The sequence below is a fragment of the Convolutriloba macropyga genome, chromosome 3 (genome assembly GCF_964194025.1).
Source record: "Convolutriloba macropyga chromosome 3, txConMacr16.3, whole genome shotgun sequence".
In the NCBI taxonomy this organism is placed as follows: domain Eukaryota; kingdom Metazoa; phylum Xenacoelomorpha; order Acoela; family Convolutidae; genus Convolutriloba; species Convolutriloba macropyga.
The window spans coordinates 32,710,726-32,727,309 of NC_134470.1; the positions used below are offsets into that span (position 1 = coordinate 32,710,726).

Here is a 16,584-nt window from a genome sequence, read left to right on the forward strand (position 1 = left end):
CAAAGTTGGGATGACGAGTTACCTAAGGACACTGTTGATAGATTCCTTGCCTGGTGTATTGAACTGCCGCGGTTAGCTGAGATCACTATACCGAGAAGTTACTTTTCAGGACCATTCCAACATCTTGAATTCCACATGTTTGGTGATAGCTCGCAAGACGTATTCAGTGCAGTAGGTTTTCTTAGGGCTCAAGTAACTTGCCCCTCCGGGGAGATTATAACAGAGCTGGCGTTTGTCTAGGGCAAGGCCCGTGTTGCACCTATGAAGGTAATGACAGTTCCTAAGTTGGAATAACAAGCCGCTCTCCTCGCTGCCCGTTTAAAAAGGGAAATCTGTCGAGCATTAACGGTTACTGTGGACAAAGTCTTTATGTGGACAGATAGTACAATCGTCTTGCAGTGGATAAACTCAACAAACAAACACCCCATCTTCATTGCAAATCGGGTTAGTGAAATCCTGGAGAACACCAGCGTTGACCAATGGAACCACGTCGCCACTTGTGATAATCCGGCAGATGCTGGCACGCGTGGTATGTCCGCTGAAGTTTTGCAATCAAGCAGCTGGGTCAGGGGTCCTGACTTCTTGAGACCTCAGCAATTCCCTTTCGTACCGAATACTGACGTCGTTGATAACATCAAGCTCGGCGTTGTAACCAAGGAACAAGATGATGACTCCATCTCATCTTTAGCCGCATCTGTAACCAATTCCCCAAAGGAACAAAGCATTAATCTGATCCTGTTTGATAAGTTCAGTTCTTATCAAAAATTACTTCGTGTCACCGCATATGTGCTCCGTCTTTTACCATCTCATGAAAGTTACCGTACCGTAGACGGCAGCATAGCCGACCCTGTTGAGCTTGACGAAGCCGAGCGTCATCTCCAGTACTTGGTTCAAGGAGAGTCCTTTAATACTGAAAGAAAGGATCTTCTTGACAACAAATCCGTTAAGAAGAGCAGCCGCATTGCTCAGTTTACTCCGTTTATTGGACCTCATGGTCTCATCCGTTCCTCTGGTCGACTCCGACGGCTAGTGGAAATTGACTTTGACACTAGGCATCCTATCATGCTGGATGCGCGTCATATTTTTGTTAAACTGTTTCTGCTGCATACTCATTTGAAGAACCATCATCAGGGCATCGACTACTTAAGGTCAAAGGTACAAGAACGTTATGCCATCCTAAAACTACGTTCCACACTGCGTTCCATCAAATCAAATTGCGTCTTGTGTAGAAAGTTCCGTGCAGCAACCATTCAGCCAATCATGGCCGACCTCCCAAAGGAGAGACTCGCATACCAGTCTCCTCCCTTTACCAACACCGGGGTTGATTACTTCGGCCCATTCTACGTCACAGTTCGTCGGACTACCGAGAAGAGGTGGGGATTTCTCTTCATTTGTCTCACTACTCGTGCTGTCCATGTTGAAGTTGTACAGTCCATGGACACCAGTTCCTGTGTAATGGGAGTTGAGCGGTTCGTCTCCCGTCGGGGTACTCCTGCTATGATTTGGTCGGATAATGGTACGAACTTCATTGGAGCGGAGAAAGAGCTCCGTGAACGTGTGGAAAAATGAAATACGCTTAATATCGCTGCCGAACTTGCACATAAGGGCATTAAGTGGAGGTTCAATCCACCCAGTGCGCCACACCAAGGTGGTATCTGGGAGAGGTTAGTTCGTAGTTTTAAAAGAGTACTGTACACTATCCTCGGTACGCGTCGCCTCACAGATGAGGTGTTGAACTCTACTTTTTGTCTGGTCGAATACGCACTAAACTTACGTCCCTTAACGCCTGTAAGCGCCGACCCGTCCGACCTAGGCCCAATTACACCTAATCATTTTCTACTCGGTAACCAAGCAACCACCAGAATTCCGTCCATCGTTGGCGTCGACGAGTTTGATTATCGTAAGCGGTACGCCCGTGCACAGTCATACGCCAATGCAATTTGGGCACGTTGGCTCAAGGAGAATGTACCTGCACTGAACCGTAGGTCTAAGCGGTAGACGCCTGCCGAGCAGCACCTCAAGGTAGGTGATTTAGTTTGGATCGTTGAAGAAAGCAACCCTAGGGGTTACTATCCAACTGCTCGGATTGAAGAACTTCGGTACGGCTCCGACAGCGTCGCCCGCTCCGCCGTCTTGCGCACGTCATCCGGATCGCTTGTCCGCCCACTCGTTAAGCTTGTACCGATCCTCCCAACATTTTCTTCCGGGCCGGAGGATGTTACTGAGTAAATAAAAAGAGCAGCGAGGATTGAAATGCACTATTTAAATAAAGCGAGAATCTATCCAGCGAGAAAGTATTACGTCATAAGCTCTTAACCATGTAAGCCTTACGAAAAGAGTAAATGCACACAAAATACGTTCTATTTGGCATAGAAAGCTCGGAAAAAGTTCGTTAAACATAATTTTCGTTGAGCCTACTAATATACTGAATCGATTGCGCTCTTTTTAGGCTTAATATTTTTATGTTTCGAAAACGTATCGGTGACCAATCTGAGCCGAAAATCGGCTCAGACAAAATACCTGCTAGCAAATACAGCTAGATTTGCCGGGCCAATTAGATGTGCTTTTTGCCTTGATGCTACGTGGAACAGTTGCTATTGAATAAAACAGAATTGAATATACCACGAAAGACTGTTTTATCAGCTTTAAAGTGTTAACCAAATCATTAGTAAAGTAAAAATTACTACCTATAAAAACCTTCACATATATAGTTTTTGTTATGACCAGAAAATAGTTTCACTCATATATTTATTATATGCTATACAGAATTCTTTTTTGTTTAATGAATTTTATACATTCATTCTTTGTTCGCTGTGCAAAATGTGGTACGGGAATAGATCTGTATTCCGGACATTGCATTTGCCTTGTTATTGCAGATAACTCAGTCCACTGTTTCTGCCGTTCACATCATTTTTTCCAAATTATAATTCCCGGGTTGAAATGTGAGCGGGTGTAAATGAAAAATTTTGTAAGGGATGCGCTGAATTCGCCGAAATTTGGTAAGGAATATGCTGAGTGTGCTGAAAGTTTAGTTTTAGACGCTGAATGTGCTGAATAAAATACATAACTCCAGCACTTTTTTCAGCACTTCTCTTACAAAAATTAAGCACTTCCAAAAATCCCAACTTCAGCAATTTCACCACATTCCTTACATAAATTAATCAAATTTCTTAAAAAAATTGAGCACATCTCTCAACATATTCCTTACATAAAGTCAACACTTCAAAATTTCAGCAAAATTCTTGCATCATTACAGCACTTCGGAAAAACAGAGAATTTCACCGCTTTCAGCACATTTCTTACAAAAACTCAACACTTCCTCCAACAAGGTCCTTACATAAATTCAACACTTAAAATGTTCACCATAATTTTTACATGATTTCAGCGTTTCAAAAAAGGAGATATTCAGCACTTTAGAAAAGAAAGAAAGGAATTATTAAGAGATTACAAATGCGAACTCTCGATTCTCAAAGTTGTTGTCAATATATCTTTTCACTGTATTCACCGACAGTCTTACAGTTGAGAGCGTTTTATAGCGTTGACACCTCGGCCCGGGGAATTCAAAAATTCTCAGGAATTTCTCAAAGTGATCTAGTTCTTCCGGATTAATCTGACAAGAAAGTTTGCAAAAGAAATTGAAGTGTCGCAACTTTTAGAAAAAGTATAAGAGTAATTGCAGGAGATAAAAGTTTTTCCATTTTTTAAATTAATCGTTCATGAAACTACCCAGAGTTCTTAACTTTTGGTAATATCATGAAAGATCAACTTGAAAATTGGAAAAACTATTCATTCTTTTGCAATTACTCTTGTAACTTTTCTAAAAGTTGCGACACTTCAATTTCTTCTGCAAATCTTCTTCTCAGAATAATCCAAAAAATAATTCGTATTCGACAGCGACGGTTCTAATTTTCAATTGTCGCGAGTTGCAACTGCCCCTAATCTGAACTGCAGGTAATAATACAACAAGGAGGCTCGGTAATGTGCGTTCGCACATTACGTTCCGGCCCCGCTGATCTCCATTTTTCACTTAATTGTCTACCAAATGAGGAAGAAATAAAAAAAACATATCAACATATCGTTCAACAGACTACTAAAAGAATAAAACAATCTACTCGAGAGGGCCCAAGAGACATGTGACTAACATAATATGACTACCCGAAAGGACGGCAATAAAAATCAAATTGTTACAAATATTAATTACGACCAAAACTCCTTGTCGTTTTTTCGAAAACCACTAATAACCAACTCAAAATGGCATCAGATAAAAATTATACTCAGAAGATTAACCGGTAGTTTTTGGAACAAAATATTGGACTTTTCCTCAATGCGACTTGGCAACAGTGGCAAAATTTTATTAAAACCTTGCTTTTTTTAAAAAAAAAAGATTTAAATTCGAACTGATTAGAATCATTACGCATCAAATGAAATCATTGAGAGAGTCTTTTACAACTCAATAGAGAACGAATGAGGCCTTTCATTATCCAGGATATGTCATACGACTACAAAAAGAACGACAAATACAGGCAAACAACGGAAAATTTGCACAAAAATTTATGCACGAAAACGATGTTCCCCCAAATCAATTTGATATTAAGCTGATCACTAAAAAGCAAAAAAAATCTTCGTTGGCTTTTTCTGCAGGTGACAGCATTTGTAAGTCAAATGACGCCCATTATGGTGATATTGTAAAGAAAACCAAACCTACAAAAAAGGGGGGGCAAATTTGCAAAAATCACGAACAATTTTTTTTATGAAAACTGGTTGTTCCAAGAAGAGGAAATTAAAACCGTTATGGAGAGCAAATTGTATTTCAAAAGATAAATTATGTGAATTGTATATAGAGATGCTGAGCTACAATTTAACAGAAATAAAATTGACAGATTTCAAAAATCTATCTCTTTCTTTATTAAAAATAAATATTTTCAAAATTCATAGCCAACGAAGGCTTTCGACTAAAAGAGTAGACAGTTTGTCTTGCAACTACTTGGAAAACTAATTGCGACTGTTTTTTATGCGACGAAATCATGAAATCATAAGACTATAAAATAACATTAAATACAGGCTGAACTAATAGGTTTCACAAACAACTTTACGAAACCACAGTTTTGAAGCCATTAAATTTAACCGCGATAAACCATAAGATATTAACCGCGGGAATATAACATCTTCATTTGCATCTCTTTTGATCGTCAAAACATTTTTTTTGTAAAACGACCTTCACAAAATGACAACAAAAAGAACCACAAAAACTGAAAAGTATCTAAACTTCACAAAATTCTTCTGAAACAAATTGTCTAAGCCCTGAAGACATCATTTAAAAAGCTTAAACAACAGAAAAATTATTGTTTGATTCAAAAAAACATTAAGAAGAGCTCTAAATAATGAGGCTAATTTACGAAAATGATACAACATTGTAAAGTACCAAAAAAGACGCAAACAAGAACAAAAATGGATAAGTTAAAGAATACTATTACTCTTTTTTTCTTAGAAATTTATATCGAAAGTCAAAACAGTCATTAGTTATTTACCAATATCAATTATTTAAAATCACTTGTTTATCTAGAGTTGGCAACTGAGACCATTAATTACACAATGTTTGGCATATGACAACAAAAATTAACAACAAATAAAGGGCAAAAACAAAAAACTCTACCAATTTCTTCAAGAGAACGGTGTCGCAGCACTTCAAACCATATGTTATGAAAACAAAAATTATGTTCAATTTCAAATGTTGTCAAGTTTTTTCCAGTTAAATTGTTAAGTGATGTGACTTTTATCAAAAGAAACAAAAACAACAGCAAAATTGGGCAATTATGCACAAAAATCAGAAAATTTTGTATGAAAACGCGTTGTAACAAAAGCAAGAAGACCTTCTGTTAAAACAATCGGCTAAAAAATTAGTTTTTACTCTATATGGAGGAAGGATTGACCTGTACTTACTGAGAATAAGCAAAATGTTGACTAAAGTTATATAAAAAAATGACACGACAAGTTCAAAAAATCACAGAAATTTCCTCAAAACAATTACATTCAATAATATAAGAGGCATTAGGTAACAACCGAATGAATAGAATAGGTAAACTTGCACCTCATGTGGAAGAGAATTAGATCTTCGAGTGGTTAAACTTAAAAATCGGACTGCGAAAAGAATAAAAATTGAAGGCAAAAGACAAGAATTCAGTTAAATTTTGCTAAAACTCTTCCTCAAAGCCATAAAAACCCTTTGGTTCTCTGAAAACACACTGTCTCTCCATTTGGCCTCAATTTTATGTAAATTGGAGCTGCCATTAACGGAGCCTTGAATAAAAACCTTTTTAGTAATTAACATTAAAAAAACCAAAAGTGAAATATTTTGAAGAAAGGTAGCATAAAAAAAAAACCAAAAACTCTGATTCTAAGAGTCCATGGTATTATCAAACCTCTTCCTGGTTTTGTCGCGCGCCCAGCAAACGAACCAAGTTTAAGTTTTCCAGTTATTTGCGAATTAGACCAATTGTTGAATGGAATTCTTCAAATATTGAAAAAAATGCATTTTGTATAACTATCGAGTTAAATCTGTAAAAAACGGCAAATTTTCAATTCCAGAAAACTTTCATACGGCACCTAATTGCAACTAGCGCTCTTTTTTGCAATTAGGGAGTCTGTGTTAAGGTTTCTAGGTCACTAAGACTGGCAAACTTTAACAAATTGGACCAGAAATGCATATTTTGTGCCATTTTTGATGAAAAAAGTTTGAATTTTGAAAATTTTATCGAAAATTTTAGCCAAAAAATCTTCAATCACACAATTCAGCAACGCTCTTCTATCTCTAACGGTAACAACAACACTTTATCGTTAAAAATGTTAACTTATTTTGAATTATATTAGCGAAATTGTGCCAAATTTTAGCAAAAATTACTGAAAATGTGAACAAAAACAGTCGAATGTTCACAAAACTTTAAACCTCGATAACTCCCTGTAAAACACGAAAATCAAAAAAATCTTTTTAATTCTGTATTCTACGCTGGACTGGCTTTTTAATGATACCACTCACAATTCTCCACAATGAATATATCGGTCGGCCAAAATTGACTGAACAAAAAAAAAACCCAGTTGAGTATATAGTTCCTCCCTCCCCACTAAAGTTAGGAACAATTAGGAATTAAAATGACAGACTCTGAACAAAACTTCGCATATTAGGCTTACTGTGGCGGTTTCCAATCAGATGATTACAGTTCAGAGAGGACGAATACGACCAATTTCTAAAATTAATTTTTCAAATAATTACTCCATATGGTCGTTAGCAAAATGTTTGATTCAGTTACTGCAATAATCATAATCATAAAACAGCAAAAAAATCAAGAGAAAACAGGTCTATACTAATACATCATTTCAACAATACATAACTCTGTAAAAAAACACAAGCACATATAAGCACAGCACCTACAACAGATGACACAGTTAGAGGCTGAGACAGAAACATGACTTGGAATAAGTAACCCAGAAGAATAATCAACAGTTTTAATGATGTCGAAACCGACGCTGATGATAACTGCGACCCAGTTACAATCAAAATAGCCCCAATTGCATATATTACACTTCCAATCACAGACTGAGCTCGTAAACTTTTCACACACATTTCGAAAGGCGCGTTTTCCGCAGTTGATATCCCGTACAGACCGTAAACTAAAGGCCCGGCAAAATAACTCAGATGACTCATGGCTACCGGAAGGTGTTTAAATTTTTGCAAGCCACAATAATAAAACGAGCCCGAAATTCCGGACAACGCTGCAAAACCAACTCCAGTAGCGTGTGTAACGTCAATGTTCAAGGCCAGTAAGTTTTTGGGTTGACAGATTATGAATGTTCCTATGAGACCCAGGAAACCAGCTACAACTGTAAACAATCTTGGAGTCTTTTTAACAAGGAAGCTTTCAATCAGAACGTTGCCGATAAAATGAACTGCTAAAGCCGCGGCTCTAGCATCCCCGATAGATGTATACCCAATAGATACAAACGCAAAGTGAACATGACCCCCGCTGAAAACAATTCCTAAGAGCATAACCAAAAATATGTCTAGAAGGTGACTCTTTGTACAACTCTGAACATTAATAACATCAACACCGCCTGTTCTTGTTTCCTGGAATTCCTCGGAAGTATTTTGCTTATCGTCTGAGTAATTTTCTAAGTAAAAATTTCCATTGCCTTGATTTTGAATTGGTTTTGGCGACGTTCCAGTGCTTCGCAGGCAAAACAAAGGAACACATAATACTGTTCCACTAAATCCGACCAGGAATGTGAATTCCCTGTCGATGCTGTGACTCAGTTTCAGCATCAAATATCCACTCGCTAGAAAAAATGAGGATACAAAACATGCGACTACAGCTCCGTAGCTTTTCCGTTTCGCCGAGTTTTCTCTTGAGGAATGAATCGTTTTAATGTCACGTAAAAACGAGCCCATATTGCAGCCACACGTTGTGAATAATGTGAAAGTAGTAACCAGTAATGAGGTAGTTTGGGTAAAATGCGAAATTTAATCTAACCGCGCGTCCAAATTAGGCCAACCGTAAATTGGCTTTCAAACACTATAAATGCCAATTAAAAAAATATTTTATTAAAGTTGGCGGCGCCAAGACAATATGCGTTTTCATAATTATTTTGTGAGTGGTCATTGTTTGTGATTTTCTTTGTCTTCATTTAGCAAATTCGCGTAATAACATAATTAAATAGTTTTTAGATGAGGCAGGCAAACATTTAATCTTTCAGTATAATTTTCACTGAATTAGTAAAACTAATATTTAAAAAAAACTCAATTTACAGATAATAGATAATAATATTAATTTCCTAAAATTTTTGTGTTTTCGCAAATTCTTGGGTTTTCTAGTTATTCTGCTCCTTTAGTCCGTTTTATAGCTTAGTCTAACCAGTGATAGGTCCTTTTGTTTTCATTATGAGATTTTAATAATTTTATCTAGGATTTTTTCTTAAAAGCTACTGAATTTTACGACGTATAAGGTTATTTGGTTTAATTTTATTTGATTTATTTTTGAAACTCGCCTCATTTTTCCTTCTTTCTGTCGACTTGTATAATTGCGTAGTTGTAACAGTTTTGTCGGATTTTTATTTGACGTTGTTGCCGAGTGCTTTTAAATTCTTTGATTTAGATATTGAGTTTTTGACGTAAAAACGTTTTGTTTTTGATTGTTTTTTGTTTGTTTATTTTCTCGTAGTCTTATTTTTGGCAGATATCGTGACCGCTCTAATGAGGCGGGGCATTATTTAATTCAATAAGTAGTATGGGTGCGCAACGAGTTCTTTAAATCTAACATTTTTTTATTATCTCTTCATTTGGTTGAAAAATAAATCAAAAATGTAGAGAGCTCGGGTCCGAACATCATGTGCAAATGCACATTAAGGAGCCTCCATACTAATTGTGCTGGTATTGTTTTTCTAATTGTTCCTTTGTTAGTGGGGGAGAGACATGAAAAAACTCAAGGAGGGAAAAGGAAAGGATCTCTAACGGTGAAAAACTTCTTAAATTGCTTGAAGTGTGTTCACCGCTTTGAAGCCTATTAACACCAACTCCCCGAAACATTATCGGTCGTCGCCCTTTGAGCGGATCTTAGGGGACAATTTTGTAGGAAATCTACTGAAAAGGCGAAAACCAAACAAAAAACGTGTTCAGGTTGAAAAATGTTAGTGCAACAGCTGAATCTGCTGAGTGAATTTTTTAAGCTTGTTTGCAATTTCTGGTAACCCAGTGCCACATTTCTTGTTTGTTTTGAGCCAAAAATATTCACTCATATGCAGTATTTTATGCAGAAGAGGTTGGTATTAAATTATTTTCTCAAAGAAAAAGAGGGCAATTGAAGGAACATTGTTCAACTAAAACTGACCAGGAATGTGAAGTTGGACTGGGGGCCAAGAAAGACTTTGTTTGATTTGAACTATATATATATATATATATATATATATATATATATATATATATATATATACACATTCATACATATATATATATATATATATATCATACATATATATCATTCATACATATATACATATATATATATATATATATATCTGCATAAAATACTGCATTTGAGTGAACATTTTTGGCAAAATATTGCCAACAAGCTTAAAAAAATTCACTCAGCAGGTTCAGCTATTGCACTTACATTTTTCAACGTGAACACGTTTCTTGTTTAGTTTTCGCATTTTCAGTTTATTGCCTACAAAATTGTCCTCTAAGATCCGCTCAAACGGCGACGGCCGTTAATGTTTCGGGGAGTTGTCGAACACACTTCAAGCAATTTAAGAAATTTTTCACCGTTAAAGAGATCCTTTCCTTTTCCCTCCCTGAGTTTTATATATATATATATATATATATATATATATATCGCAAAAAAACAGAATAAGTTCCATTCGTTGGAACAATTTATTGTACAACTGCTGTCAGCGCAATTAAAACAAAGTTTTCGGAAATATCCTTCCGGATATCTAAATACTGCTTGAAAATTGATGCCAATTCTAACTCACCCATCCTCGAACTCTTGTTGCACTGTGAAATATTTTGCTAACTACCGTAAGTATTAAATGACATCGAGTTTTACAATCCGCTCATAATATTCCTTTTGTGTCCATTAGTATTCTTCAGTGTTTGTCTCGCTAACATATTTTTAACCAATTCTTGATTATCGTTGAGCCAATTTCATATTTTTTCCAGTTCTTGATTCTCGTTAAGCAAACACAGAACCCGCACTGATTTATGAAATTTTTCATGGCCCATAAACAGTCTTTTTTGATGAAAACGGTTGAACTCACTTTTTCAAAAACTAATAGCAATGCTAATAAAAAACGTGCCCAACCAAAGGAATCAGTATTGAATGCATTCTTGCAACAGTGTGTTCCGCCAAAAATTTATTTAGCATGTTTACGTTTCTTCTCAGCCTTTCCTTTTCGTGTGAAATCAAAGGGAATATATTTGCAAAAAAAGTGCATACCTGTTTCGGGATGCAGTTAAGATCACTGGTGCCAGAGTAAATCAGCGATGAATCAGTATAGAGACATATTCTGTTTTCTAGGATGACCAGTACTCTGTTCATGTCCCAATTTACACGGGCCAGTCTTGATTTTTGAGTAAAATTTACTGCATGAAAAATAATATGCTCAGCTTAACTCCCGCCAACAAGATTTGATTTATAGAAGATTCGAACTTCCGTGTGGGTACTTGTAGCATTTAACTTGCGTAGCAAGTCGTAGCCACTAAGCTAAATGTGCTTTGTGATAATTGCCTATAAACAAGCTTATATATAAATAGTGTGTATACTACTATAGTAATTACCAGTTATAAGTTACAAAAGTATGACATTGCTCTGCTCAGACTTAATTTTGGGGTTTGAGTAGTTTTCAGACTGTACAGGAAAAGTTTAGCCTGGGCTAACTCCATGATCTCAATATAATCATAATGAAGAAGAACTGCACTTAAAGAAGCTTAAAATATTCTGGAGATGCAATGTTTCAAAACTGAATTTAGTTTTTACACTTGAATTGTGCTGTTTCAGCGCTGAAATGCTCTGAGACCCAAGTCCAGGTTAGTAGAGTTCTCTCAGTTGGTAACATTTATCTAAAGCAAGGTGAGAGATATTATTTTTTTATAAAATTTTGCTTAAAGTGATAAGCATTATGAACTTTTAAAATAAGGAACATCCGAAGATTACCTAAATAACCTTAAAAAATTTTGTGATATCAACTAATATGCAATAACGAAAAGTTACAGCGCACATTTTTGTTTCGTAAAAACACACATGAAGATAATTGCATTGAAAGATGATGAAATTATATTGACACTGATACGTGCTTGGTCGAGACACCCGGAACGAATTTCAAGTCTTGATCAGTACTTCTCCAGTGAAATACACGTCTTTAAATGACAAATCAGAACTGATTGCGTCTTATCTCAAATCTCAAGACTTCTGACAACATGTCAAGACTTGCTCAATAATTGTCAAGTCTTGGCCAAGACGTGAGCAAGACTTGTCAAGTCTTGACCAAGACTTGACTTAAGTCTTGACAAGGCTTAAAACTTGATTTAAGACGTGCCAAGTCTAAAAATGACATGATCAGAGCTCTGATACAGAAATGATCCAAGATTTGCATTTTCAGGGAATCAGTACTGATTAAAACTTGACGTTCAGTCCGGGAGTTCTTCAATTGTCAATACATTACCTAGAAATGTTCTATCTGTCATTACACATGACATTTTGATCGATCCCAGTGTTTTCATGGATAATATTGGTAGAGGGCGTCATTTCATGTGTTTAAATATAGACTGAGAAAACCATATTAAGAACAGGCAGTCGACGGTTAGTCAAATCTTTCCGGTCACCAAGTATTCAAAGCCACTACTAATAAATTTGCCAATTTAACGGCAGCCCAAAACTCGAATCCCTCGTAATAAGAAATTAGTTTAAAAAGTTGGTTACAAAAGTCACCCAGTTTCTGAGGTATTATGATTTTTTTGTCAAATAAATTTTCAAGTGAATTTTGTTCAAACGCCTCGTAATCCAAAACAATCCAAAAGCTATCGGATATTGATTATTCTTATGAAAAAAAAACTATTATAAAAACCATTGTAGAGCACAAAAATAGTCAGTGAGAGTGCATAGGAGTTAAAAGAAAAAACTTACTAACAATCTTGGTCGCCCAGTGGTTATAATTCACGAATTCTGAGAGATGTAAAATTACATTTTGAATAATAATTTTCGTTTTATAACTTGAATATATATATTGAAGTAAGCTAATGAAGTGAACGTAAAATCTTAATGGCCACCAGTTCGGATTTTTAACTCTTTTTAATTGATAATTTTTGATGATTTCTGAAACATAACCAGTTGGTCGGACTTAAAAAATGCTTAAGAGATGCAATATTACATTCTGAATAATAATTTTTGTTTTATATCTTGAATATATATATATATATATATATATATATATATATATATATATATATATATTGAAGTAAGCTAATGAAGTGAACGTAAAACTCTTCATTGCCACCAGTTCGGATTTTCAATTTTTTAAATGATAGTTTTTGATAATTTCTGAAAGATTGTCAGTTGGTCAAACTTAAAAATGCTTAAAATAAGTAATAATACATTTTGAAGTATAGTTTTCGTTTTATAACTTATATTGAAGTAAGCTAATGAAGTGAACGTAAAACTCTTGGTGGCCACCAGTTCAGATTTTCAACTCTTTTTAAATGATAATTTTTGATGTCCACGTGAGCAATTGTATCGTGATACACTTGTAAGCTATTCCTAGCGATCGAGTTAAATTTTAACAAACAATCGGATAATATGGTTTACAATGAAACCAACTATGCCTTCAATAAATTTGAGAAAGCATGAACAAACATTGGGTAGACGGGTTAAATTTGTACTAAGCTTTGTCCGGCGCCCAACCATAGGGACTAGACAGATATGATGAAGTTGAAGCTAACAAAGTGTCAACAGAAATTATGTCTAGTTTCACTTACATGTACAAATTTCTACAGAGGCGCCATTTCAATAACTTTGATGAATAGCAAAGTTCAAACTTAGTGTACGTACATTGATTGAACAAATAAAATTCGTATAATATTATTTTCAATTAAGTCTTCAAAGTGAATTTGTGTTATCAATGATTCAAATATCCAGAACTTGAACTAGCATTCCCTGGTGACCTTTTGATGCGGCAACCATTGACAAATGTCAAAAGAACTTAGTTAAAAGTTTGATAAACGTAAATTTAGTTTAATTGCCTATGCCATTTTTCAGTTACCAATGTGGAACTGTCACATTTAATAGGCGAGTAAATCTATTCAGATATATCAGAGCATTCCGTTTGCTACGTAAATACATGGAAGAAATCATTTGAAATTGGATTTTAATTTCGCTTTTGTCTTTGCCGAAATTCAAAATTTCACTTATCATCGGAAACTTCCAGTGTAACCTTTGTAGGGTTACATAATTAATGTGAACATATCTTTCATGCTCAAAAAATCAAAATAGTATAATAAAAATAGATCATAAATAAAAAAATAGAAGTATTTGAGGAAAGAGCATTGCTAATGCCACTTTAAAAAAACAGTTTTTCTTTAATTTAGCTGTTTTAAGAATTTAGCAGTCAACAATCTGTTTTCCTGCGGCACATTTTCGTGTTTTGCGAGGCTCCGAAAAAATGTCCTAATTAATTGTGATATAATTTGTAATGTATCTCATTTTTGTTCCGACCCACATTACTGGGGGAGGAAATATATGCTCAACTGTTTTTTTTTTGTTTAGTGAGTTTTCGGCCATCGATATTTTTATCTTAATAGACCTGTGAGTTCTCTCGTTAGAAAAATGGTCAAGCGTAGAATATCATCTATAAAAATTTTCCGAAATGCCCATTTTTGGAGGCGTTACGGAAATTAAAACTTTGTGATCATTAGGCTCACTTCCGTAATTTTAGTCAAAATTTTCGTAATTTTTGTAATCTGCGTGCATCCTTCAATCACTTCTAGCTAAAATGTGACACAATTTTGAACGATAGTCTAATCATACGTTTTAAGTTGAAGTTAGGAGAGTCGACGAAACGTTTAAACAAACTCTCTTAGCTAAAATTTTGCAGAAACTTTTGAAAATGTAGCATATTTTTTCTTTATCAAAAGAAATGGCAAAAAACATGCTTCCTTAGTACTCTTTATCCAATTTTACCGGTAGTTCAGACTTTAGGAATTACCTAACCATCGTCTAACATTTGATGACTATTTCTACCTCTGGTTCCGTTGAAAGTGTTCTGGAACCCACAATTTAGCGGCGTTTTTCTAATTTTTATTGGGTTTTTATCAAAAATGCGTATTTGATATATTAAGAATTTCGTTCTCCGAAAACTTTTATTGCTCTGTTATTTGGTACAGTGCCCTCTATTAACAGCCCCACAGTGATAGCGAAGCCAGTTTTGGTCTCACCGTTAATTTTTGCAACGAAAAAACATTTGGATTTTCTTCTGTCTCTTTCCGTTTCATAATGAGGTCAAAAGAATAAATATAATGTTATCTGAGTATAGTTTACGGTTGTATTGCTCTCTATAGTCTTTTCGTAAATTTCTTGTTCACCACTTTTTGTTATTGTTGGAGTGATGAGATTAAAAACAGTCTTTCGAAGCTCATAAACTGCTTAATGCTTCCAGTTGATACCTAATGAGTTTTCACATCTATAAACTTTCAATTATTCAAATTCCTCATTTTTTTATATAGACTTATTGTCCATTCAGCTACTTTGGTAAATGTTTGAACAAATGTTTGTTTTATCAGACAAGCAGCAGGAGCGAGATTAGTTTTTGGTCTAATTTTGTAATTTTAAAATTTAAAAAGTATTCGAATTATTATGGCGCGTTTTTTTTAAAATGTTCTTTTTGTTAATTACAGACCAGAATCATTTCAAATCACATTTCTTTTTTTGCCGAGTCAGATGAATTTTAATGAACTTACTTTTTAACTTGAGTGAAAACCGTTAATTTTTTTGGCTTCAAATTTGTGTTTGCGCAAAAAAGTTTCAAAAGTTCTGACTAGCGCCTGTATTAGTTGTTATTTTGTAGTTTTTGGACTACATGCAAAGTTCATTATATCTAATAGACAGTAATTAGTGAAAACCAATTTTCGCTTTTTGAATCCTAGGGTTTTCATAATACTTGTGACTTTTACCAAAAAAGTGTTTGAAAAAATGCCTCACTTCTGTCAGCTTCTAGCGCTATCACAGCAACCTGATAGGTCTATTTCCCTTTCACGTGCTTCAGATGTTAGGTTTAATTGCTGTTTTATCGCTAAATTTTTTGTTTTGAACTTAAACCTAACTCATCCAATTTTTTTTGAAATTTAGATGTATTCAAATTGTTGAATTTTGAGGTTTTTTCGTACAGTCATGTTAGATTATCACCTAACTGAAAAATCACATATATCCTTTCTGGGATTGAAAGAAGGCGGAATTGAATTTATTTAACGTTTTAGTGAATAAAGTGTAATTCCAAAGCTTGCATCTCTCTTGATAAGCGTTTGTTGTTAAGCGTTTTAAAAATAGTTAGAAATTGAGTGTTCGTCGTATATACGGCGGGTTATTTTTTTCATTTTTTTGTCTGCCTTGTCTTTTAGTCTCTTTAATTGCAGCTATCATATGCCCTCTAACGAGTTACTATTCAGTCTTTTTGCGGCTGGAATTTACAGTGATCCTTTGAATGGATATATGAAGTGTTTTCGAATAATTGCAATAATTGTTGAAAAGATTCCTTCTTTTTCTCTTTTTCTCATTTCTCATAAAAACTACTTTTGAAAATGTAGCATATTTTTTCTTTATCAAAAGAAATGGCAACAAACATGCTTCCTTAGTACTCTTTATCCAATTTTACCGGTAGTTCAGACTTTAGGAATTACCTAACCATCGTCTAACATTTGATGACTATTTCTACCTCTGGTTCCGTTGAAAGTGTTCTGGAACCCACAATTTAGCGGCGTTTTTCTAATTTTTATTGGGTTTTTATCAAAAATGCGTATTTGATATATTAAGAATTTCGTTCCCCGAAAACTTT

At 34.9% G+C, this 16,584-nt stretch overlaps 1 protein-coding gene across 14 annotated transcripts in view; it reads right to left on the minus strand.

Moving 5' to 3' along the window:
* LOC142337016 (uncharacterized) overlaps nucleotides 1-16,584 on the minus strand; it is a 162,611-nt gene that overhangs the window by 9,729 nt on the left and 136,298 nt on the right. The window contains exons 1-4 of one of the 14 annotated variants that reach the window (XM_075386046.1): nucleotides 13,215-13,316; nucleotides 12,673-12,778; nucleotides 10,983-11,605; nucleotides 7,236-8,328 (exon numbers count right to left, since the gene is read on the minus strand). In XM_075386046.1, coding sequence (XP_075242161.1) covers nucleotides 7,367-8,314 — 948 coding nt within the window. In that variant the 5' untranslated portion in view covers nucleotides 8,315-8,328; nucleotides 10,983-11,605; nucleotides 12,673-12,778; nucleotides 13,215-13,316 and the 3' untranslated portion in view covers nucleotides 7,236-7,366. The other 13 variants (XM_075386040.1, XM_075386047.1, XM_075386034.1 and 10 more) reach the window with 13 other exon arrangements.